At 29.1% G+C, this 9,541-nt stretch overlaps 1 protein-coding gene across 1 annotated transcript; it reads left to right on the top strand.

Moving 5' to 3' along the window:
- The first annotated feature begins 630 nt into the window (after positions 1–630).
- On the top strand, positions 631–9,084 carry LOC134261222 (copine-8-like). Its single transcript, XM_062743680.1, has 13 exons — positions 631–662; positions 1,180–1,284; positions 1,810–1,851; positions 1,972–2,041; positions 2,180–2,233; positions 2,365–2,426; positions 2,575–2,727; positions 3,107–3,179; positions 3,413–3,540; positions 4,813–4,915; positions 5,436–5,493; positions 6,739–6,812; positions 7,012–9,084. Exons 1-13 carry the CDS (start codon positions 631–633, stop codon positions 7,345–7,347), a joined length of 1,290 nt encoding a protein of 429 aa, XP_062599664.1. The 3' UTR covers positions 7,348–9,084.
- Positions 9,085–9,541: the final 457 nt, after the last annotated feature.

Raw genomic sequence — 9,541 nt, 5'->3', positions numbered from 1 at the left:
CTTAAAATGATAACATGTTCATTTAAACATAGAAATGTTGAATACAGTCAATTTGGTTTCAATATTTCAGGGGATCAAAGGGTCGTGGACAGATTATTGGTAGAGATACATGTAAACATACTTACACACAATTATTGAATAATTGTAAACATTTAAGGTACATGTACTATCACAATTGACCTTCAATATCTTCAAGATTATTTCTTTATTAAAATTTTTTCTTGAATGTATTATGTGACAGAAAATTTAACTGAACTTTGATGTGAAAAATGTAATATATAATTATAAATTATGCACATTGATAAAAATTTTTATGAATACATAATGTAAATGACTCAATATTTTTCGAGTAGTTAATATCAATTATGTCCACTGTTTTTCTATGTAGAGAAGGTAGAATTATTCTTTACTAAATGTTAAAATAATATTAATTTTATTCTTTTCAGTAATTAGCTGAAGAAATGAGTTCTTCAAAGGTACGGAAAATGAAAGGAATCACTGTGTTGAAACAAAAAAATAAATTCTTATCAAATATTTATGTACCATAAACATGTAGTTCAATCATGTAATAAAAAAAACTTCTGATCAAAAAAGGAGATTGATACAGTGTAGTAAAACTTTCTTATAAAGATGTTTGGTGTAGAAAATACATACTGTATAGGGTAATTTTCGCCCCCGTTTTATTTTAAAGTGTCTATAGCCTATTGTACATGTAATAGAGCTGTAGCACAACTTGCTTTAATATTCATACATGTGCATTCAAAAAATTTTCTTTTTTTATTAGGAGCTGTTAACACTACACTTCAGTGGAACTAAGGGTGAAAGATAGACTTTCTGGGAAAATCCGATCCCTTCCTGATTCTGTATAAAGCCAATGAGGCATCGCAAGTTAGTGTACTGGCTATATATTGCAGTATTTAATCTGCAGGAAGTATTATGAAAAACTATTTCCTGGTATCACAGTATATTAATGTACAATATGCAAGTACAGGATTAAGAATAACTCCTTTATATGTTAACTACTGTACATTATTACAACAGGTCATAAGAATTATAAGTACTGTCTAATGTTGAAAATATAAAAATATAAGTATTTTTCAAAATTATCCTTTTCCTATATAACGTTTAACAGTTTGTAATAATGTATATATGTTTTAAATATTTGTTGTTTTTTTTCAGTTTCACAGCTGTTCATAAGACAGGGGTTATAAAAAATACACTCAATCCAACATGGCGACCTTTCCAAATTCCAGTAGCAAAACTTTGTAATGGGGATTATGATAGGTAATTACATGTACTTCAGATCTTACTATCTTGTTTTCATTTACCAGAGAGATATTCATTATAAATATAAATGTGGATTTCAGTCATTTAAAATTTTTCACAAGTCTGAATACACCAACCTAAGTAGTTGCAATAATGCAGCACTTCCCAAATGGAGAGGGCAACATTGTTGCACCTATAATCATTCTTTTTGTAATCAACTTGTTTATAGACATTTGGCAATATGTACAAGTTTTAATAATTGTTTTTTGTAATTTCTAGTCAATGAAATTGAAGATCTTCAAGTATAAATTTCTAAGCACATGATTTGATATAGCACAATTTGTTGATTTAAAAACAAAAACAAAAAAATGAAATAAAATACATGTAAAAAGTTATTTTAATAGTCTTAAGTTTTATAATTTAGCATAATATCAAAATACGCATCATATCATGTTATATGTATCAAGATATGTGTCATATCACAAGATTAGTGTATCACCCCACCCCTACAATACTGAAAAAGTGCATTTTGATTTTTTGTAGAACTTTGAAGATTGAATGCCATGACTGGGATAGTGACGGAAGGTGACATTGACTTAATTACATTTTAAATGGTTTTTTTTTAAATTATTTAATTTAATTAATATTCAGGTACATGTAAAGCTGTTTGTTTCAAAGTCGTTGAGATTTTCTTCTTTCCAACAGCCATGATTTTATAGGAGATTTTACCACTAATGTAAGGGAACTAACTGGCAAACCAAATCTTAGTTTTGAGGTACGTAGTATAAAGCTGAATTTGTTTCTTTTTGCGTTTAAACAATACTTATACTTCAAAATTCTTGTCAGAGGAGTTTGTTTTAGATTTTGTTGAAAATAGCTTGCATTTAATAATCCTAACTTTATTTTTTTTCAGTTAATTAATCAGAAGAAAAAGTCTAAGAAGAAAAGCTACAAAAATTCAGGACAGGTATTCCTATTTTTATCATTGATATTTTTTTTAAAACCGTTTGAAAAGCATTTTGTTTTTTTTTCCGGAAAATTTGCTAAAGAATGAAATAAAAAAAAAAAATAAAAATTTTTAATACTCTTTTGTTGCAGATTCATTTGCTCAATATTAAGAAAGAAATCAAGCCATCATTTTTAGACTTTTTAAAAGGAGGGTAAGTAAGTTAAACAAAGGAATTTTTGTAAACTGTTTTGTTGAATCTAATTAAAATTATTGTTTGAGAAGCGATAGCCAATTCAGAGCATCTAATTTAATTAGGTTGAGATATTTGTAAATGTCAATCCTATTTAATATATTTTTAGGACACAGTTAAATTTCACAGTGGCAATAGATTTTACTGGATCCAATGGAAATCCTGCCTCCCCCCACTCTCTACACTATATCAACCCCTATCAACCCAACCAGTATGTGGCAGCCATACAAGCTGTAGGGGAGATTATCCAGGACTATGATAGGTAAACACTTAGACGTTAACTCACTGTATGTATCTTTATACTACAGCAAAACTCGCTTATAACAAAGTCACTGGGACCTATGAAATCACTTCGCTATATCCGTAATTCATTATAACTGTATAAGAAATATATTAAGATGACTTCGTTATATCCTAAAATTTGCAATATCCGTGTTCCTACTAAACGAAATTTGCTGTTTACCATATAAGTTGATTTTTTTAAAGTGATATGTAAAATTTAGCAATTAAGTCCCTCTGCATCTACTTGGTTTTGTAGTTGTGATTTTAAAGCATGTTGTTGCTCTGAACACAAAGAAACACATGTCTGTTGAATAATACCATACACCATATAAGTGATGATGTCTTTGTCTTTATTGCAGTGACAGACTATTCCCTGTGTTAGGATTTGGTGCTAAGTTACCAGACGGAACTGTTTCACATGAATTTCCTGTGGTACATTTATTGTTTATTCACATTTTTAAGTTTAACTTGGTGGACATGATGCATGTTATTACTCTATATTCATGACAACCAGTAAAATAGTACTGTATCCAATTCAATTTTGTTTAATGATTTGGTAATTTTGTATTTTCCCATCTGTCTGTTTGACCTTCTAGAGAATTTTCAACCTTTTAAATATAGTCCTGCCAGGACTTCTATTAAAAAACTTTTCATTTTGTTTTCAGAATTTTAATGCAGCCAATCCGTATGTGCAGGGTATAGCTGGTATTTTAGATGCTTATCAGAATGCAATAAGAAGAGTTCAGCTTTATGGACCTACCAACTTTGCTCCTGTAATTAATCATGTATCAAAGTAAGATTTTATAATATTATTTTTTTCTATTTTTTACATGTTGTAGATTGTTACAGTTAAATGGAAATTGATCCACTGAGAGAAAACCTTTTCCAAACAATGGGAAGTAAAGTTGACAATGGTTATCTTTTGGAGTGTGAATATCAATTTTTATCCTCCAAAATATGATCATATAATTACAACAGCAAAACATTAAAAAGACATGAAAAGTTATGCAAATATTAAACACATACCTAGTAAAAGCATTAATACAAATAAACAATTAACTCTCAGGCCAAAAAAAATTAATCAATAGTTTCTCAGGCACCGCCGCATCACTTCAAAAACGGCCGCATTGATCAATTTTATTGACATACTAGTATTGAAAAGAGAAATAACCCGATTTTCTATTTTTCCAAGTTGAAAAAGAAAATTGAGTTATTGCCCTTTTCATAAATGCTAAGATAGACGTTTTTATTAGAAAAATAATATATTTCTTCTAAATTTACAAATTTATGAATTAGCTTTTAAATAAATGTTTAGAATAACATTATTATATAAATATTGCATGTAGCTGAGTGTAACATTGAAAATTTTCACCTCAAGAAAACCATTGTCAACCGAGGCGCAGCTGAGGTTGACAATGGTTTTCGAGGGGTGAAAATTTTCAATGTTACACTCAACTACATGCAATATTTATTATATTATACTGAATGTTTTATACAAATACATATAACAGTGAACCATGCGAGCATAAATTCTGCGCAGTCTGTATTTTTTGGAATATCACCTGTTGTCAAGCAATGTTGACTGTTGCTACGCTGGAGGGCGTGGCTTCATTATTCAGCGGGTAATAGTGTTTTTTAACAAATGTTTCTCAACCAATCAGATTCAACTAATTTACATGAAAGTATAATATTTAAAGTTAAAAAAATCTTATAACTAACTTCATAGAACAAAAATTAAGAATTAGTAGACGTTATCATTTTAACTGCTTCAAAAAAAAAAATCTGCCTGCCGCATTGAATTTTGAATTTTTTGGCCTGAGAAACTATTGATTAATTTTTTTTGGCCTTACCAGGAAGAATTTCTAAATACACAAGATAATCTAAACAACCTCAGTTCTGTACATTATCTTTGTGCAGATCATTAAAATTGGTTACATTCATTGAACAACTTTTTCACTAATGTAGAATATGGGATTTGAGGTTAACTTTTGCTGTGACTTTTTCTCATTACATGTACTGTACTTGTGATTAAAACAAATGTGACTGTGTGATTTATATGTGACAGGTTTGCAGCCTCAGTAAGAGATGGGTCTAATTACTTTGTCCTGCTGATACTGACAGATGGAGAAATCTCAGATATTAGGAATACTATTGAGGCTATAGTCAATGTAAGATTAGAAATGATTTACAATGTTCACTAATTTGAACACAGGATATTTTATCTTTTTTTATTAGATGTATATATCCATTTGAAAATTTTAATTATTTTGTGAAAAGATATATGATGCAGTTTGCATTCCGGATTTGAAATATTTTCTTAAATCACTGATTGCATTTAGTCGTTTTAAGATACATTTTCTAGGGTTGTTAAAAAAAATTGCAGTGACAAATTTTATTGTCGCCATGCTATTTTCCAAGAACAATAAATCTTTATTGATGAAAATTGTATGTATCCTTAAATAAGTAAGAAAGATTTGAAGTTTTCTGCCTTTGTCTTAAAAATATACAGCTATATTGTTTAGCTGAAACATGCTTCACAAAGAAGTTCACTTCATTCATGTTTTAATAATGATTACAAACAGTGTAGACATTTTTATTGTGAAAGTTACAAATTGCACTCTGCATGTCTATAGTGCAAAAGATTTACATAATTAAATGTTTAACACTTACATTTCTATTTTTCCACAGGCCTCTCACTTGCCTCTTTCCATAATTATTGTAGGTGTGGGAAATGCTGATTTTACAGGTACAAATTATTCATTAAAAATTAAAAAAAAAATTTACTTACTGATGTTTTGAGGTATTTCATAGATGTGAAATCACTAATAACCTAGAATGAAGTGAAATTTCCTGGAAAAAATTTTTATAATGACAGAACTTAGAGGAATTGCTTTGATGAATTATAATTTTGTGCATGATAAAGTACAATGTATATATCAAAAGCTGTTACTGTGTTAGAGGAAATAATTTATGATCAGTTAAAAGTGAAACCAACTTGATGATTACTGTCCAAGTTTCACTTTAAGGATGACGTTTACTCAGGTTTCAGAAAACTGACAGGAAATTTTCTAAAGTATAATATGTTTAATCAAAAATTGTTCTAAATGTATGAAATAACCAAGTTTTAACTCAATATCAATTTTAAAATTTCATATTTTATTATTTGAAGAAAATATACAGGAACAAAAGTCAATGTATAGTAATGCAGAGGAAATTCGGACTACATTTTTAATTAGATATTTGATTTCTTGCAATATTAATCACAATGTAAAGATTAAATGTATTTTTATACATCATTTTGCAAATATTATATGTGTTAAAGCTCATAAATTATTTCAAATAATTGAATGCCATGAAATAAAGAAATTCAAAAATATGAACAAAAACCATTCCAGGCAACAAATCTCAAGAATTTGATCATTGACCCCATATAACATTAATACCCTGAAAATTAGGGAAATAGGAATAACCTAAGGTTATAAATGATTTAGAGTTCTTATCAGTCAGATTTTTGTTATATTCAATTAAAAATGGAGAAAAAATGTAAATATGACAGAGGAAATTCGGACGGTAATAATTATTAAGTTTATGGCCCAAACTCTAATCTTTTCTTTATATGAAGCAAAGTTGTTCTGTTGCTATGATATTTTATTATTTAAAGAGTTGTGTTTCTTGTAATATTTTGTGAGTAAAGAAAAAATTGGTCATAGTGTGAAAAATTGAGGTATTTTCGAAAAAATACTCAAGGGCCACTAGCATGAAAAGTAGGTCATTGACCTGCTTATTTGAAATTGAAAATTAACACTAGAATCATAGGTGTACAATGTGCAATAGGTGATTTTTCGTTTTTATCAGTGGAATTTTTAGTCTTCTGAGTAAAGGTATACCTTAAATTCTGCCAATTGTGTAACGCACTACATGTATATAGTGCACAAGATATAGCAAAACCTGCATTAATTTCAGAATTTACTTCCCTTTTGGTATATTTCAGCAATGAATGTGCTCGATGCAGATGACCAAAGATTGTGTTCAAATGGAAAGTACGCTCTCCGAGACATAGTACAGGTATGACAAAGGAAAATATGCATTTGAATAACTTCCAGTTATTTTTAATTGAAGGAAGTGCTTAGATTATGAAGAGTTTTGAAACTGTATGTGGATAAAAATTTATTCATTTTGAAATCTTGTAAAAACTTTTAAAAGCATTAAACTTCTTGTTAGATATGTTCACATAATATTAATATATTTTTTCCTTTTGTCTCAGTTTGTTCCTTTCCGAGACTTCCTAGGAGGCCAGTCAGGAGGAAACACTCAGATATCCCAAGCAGCACTGGCCAAAGAGGTGCTGGCAGAAATACCAGGACAAGTGGTGCAATACATGCAAGCCAACAAAATCACTCCTAAGCCACCAAGGACTGACATTCTTCTTCCTGGACAAAGTCCACCGCAGCAAAACCCAGGGCAAAACCCCCCTCCCCCTCCTCCAACCCAGAATCAGGGACCCATGCCAGCATGGGTAAAGGCTCCCCCTGGGGGCCCCTCTGCTCCTCCCCCAGCTGAAGGTGGCTCTTGTCCTTACCCCCAGCAGGGACCCTGGTGAAGTAAATAATGAGGGATTGTCAATTTCAAAAGTTCTAAAGCTGATGCTAAGCTTAAACCTCTCACAAAAATGCATGTTTTTCTCAAGCTAATTAACTCACTTTTTACAAAAAAAATATAATTATCTTTGATGTTATATACATATCCTTGCTGAAATGTAAAAACTTTAACTATAGTTAAACTTTAACTATAGTAACTAAAGTTAGTCTAAGAACTTTATGATCAACCTTTGTTTAATGACATAATATTATATACTTTATACATTTACATATTTTTCATATTTTATATTTTTGCATTTGTTATTAAGGCATATTAGCTTGTTTTTTTTTGTTTTGTTTTTTTTACTTTGCAGTATTGCTCTTTAATGTTCCTTGTAACACATTGTGATCAGGGTATGGAAAGTCAACTAAGTATAAATAACCAATAGAAAGATGTGTATTATTTTATGATTTTCTCTCTTTCTTTTTTTTTTTGTTCATTATGCACTTATTCACCATTTGGTTTTTATAGTAATTAAATCGGTATTTGAACTTTTTAGCTTATGAAATTACATGTACTGTAGATAATATTCTATTATGCATTTCATTTAAAACATTGACATTTGTTTAATTTATCATAAATACTGATAATTTCTAATGCTGAGAAATGTATATTATCTCAAATACTGAATATACTTGGAGAAAAATTGAAATAAAACAGAAGGGTAAACATAGAAATTTGGTTTCGTTTAGTTATCTATCTTTTTTTTTGTCTTTCTACTTAGTGTAATGCATGCATATGTTCAAAATAAAGTGCATATAATCTACAATTAATGTTCTAGCCACCCTTGTAAATTTCAGCACCTAAATGTTACTAAATTATCTGAACCAAACTTTCACATATGGAGTGTCACTTTGATAGATGCAAAGTAACCTTAAACAAAGTGTTTGGCCCATCTGTGTTCCAGTGGTTTTATCAATGTAAGTTGTTCATACAAACCTCCATCCTAAGTGGAATTTCAATTTCATTCTATTTTTTTCTTTGGTAAAAAGATTCCTTGCGAAAAACTGAATATTTATTATGTATATTTAATTTTTTTTGTGTTCCTTTATATCATAATTGATTTTCATTCATCACTTTAACTATATATGTACTTCTTCATATAGGGTATTTGTGAGAATTTAACTTTTAACAGAATATACCCATTTTTTGCCATGGCATTTCTTGTAATATTTATCTGACATAATCTGGAATGTACATTTTTGTTTCAAACAAAAGTTTTCTAGTCAAAAAAAATTTGAGCATTATAATTAATGGTGTTACTAAGGTAACCATTATGTGTTCACTTTGTACTTTTTGTGAATTTTATTTCTTTTTAATCTCAAAAACACAAGTCTGTAAGCCAGTGAGTTGTTACAATGACCAATATCTGACTTGAAATAATAGAAAATGTGTAAATAATTTGCATTTTTTCAAAGTTCAGTAAAAAGGCTGGCACTTTTCAATGCAACAGTGATGACTAAAGTACAAATGTAATCAAGATAAAGGAGTTTTGCGGGTTAAAATTTAAACGTTTTTATATTTGTGCTGGATGTTTAAAAATGCACTATACTGCTTTTAACTTTCTTTTGCTAATACATGTAATTTTTTTTAATCCATATTTGTAAATTGTAAAGATATGACTTTATTTGTTAATTTATTAACTAGTACATGTATAGGTAATTAAAAAAAATTAAAATGTATTAATAATTTATAATATGTGTTGTCATTAAACAGATAATACAAATTATTTTTTCTATAAATAAATTTTGAAATGATGTTGAAAAGTACATGGTACGGTTTAATAATATAAATTTAAGATTAACAAGCCTGTGGATTAAGATTGCGCTTGCCAAGTACACGTAGATTCATTCATAAAGTTTCTTATACATGCTTTGCATCGTCAACGATGGAATAAAACTAGAAAGCAGACACAATCAAACAGGCTTAGGATTTCATTCAAAATCCTTATTGACCTCAAAATTAGATGGTAGTGCACATTCTAGAGTTCATATATTTTTTTTTAAATATCTTGAAAGGTGTGGTATTTGCAAAACATTGTATCCTGGAAAGTTTCAGTTTGAGTTGCATATTCTTTGACGTTTGGTCTTATTTGTTGGTATTGAGAATAGAGTCAATTTAAAAAAAACTAGTATTTAGATTACTATATGCTTTTG

This window comes from Saccostrea cucullata, unplaced genomic scaffold (assembly GCF_032062105.1).
Source record: "Saccostrea cucullata isolate Sc308-1 unplaced genomic scaffold, CSIRO_AGI_Scuc_v1 ctg12232, whole genome shotgun sequence".
Taxonomy (NCBI): Eukaryota; Metazoa; Mollusca; class Bivalvia; order Ostreida; family Ostreidae; genus Saccostrea; species Saccostrea cuccullata.
This window is presented reverse-complemented; position numbering and strand designations above follow the sequence as displayed.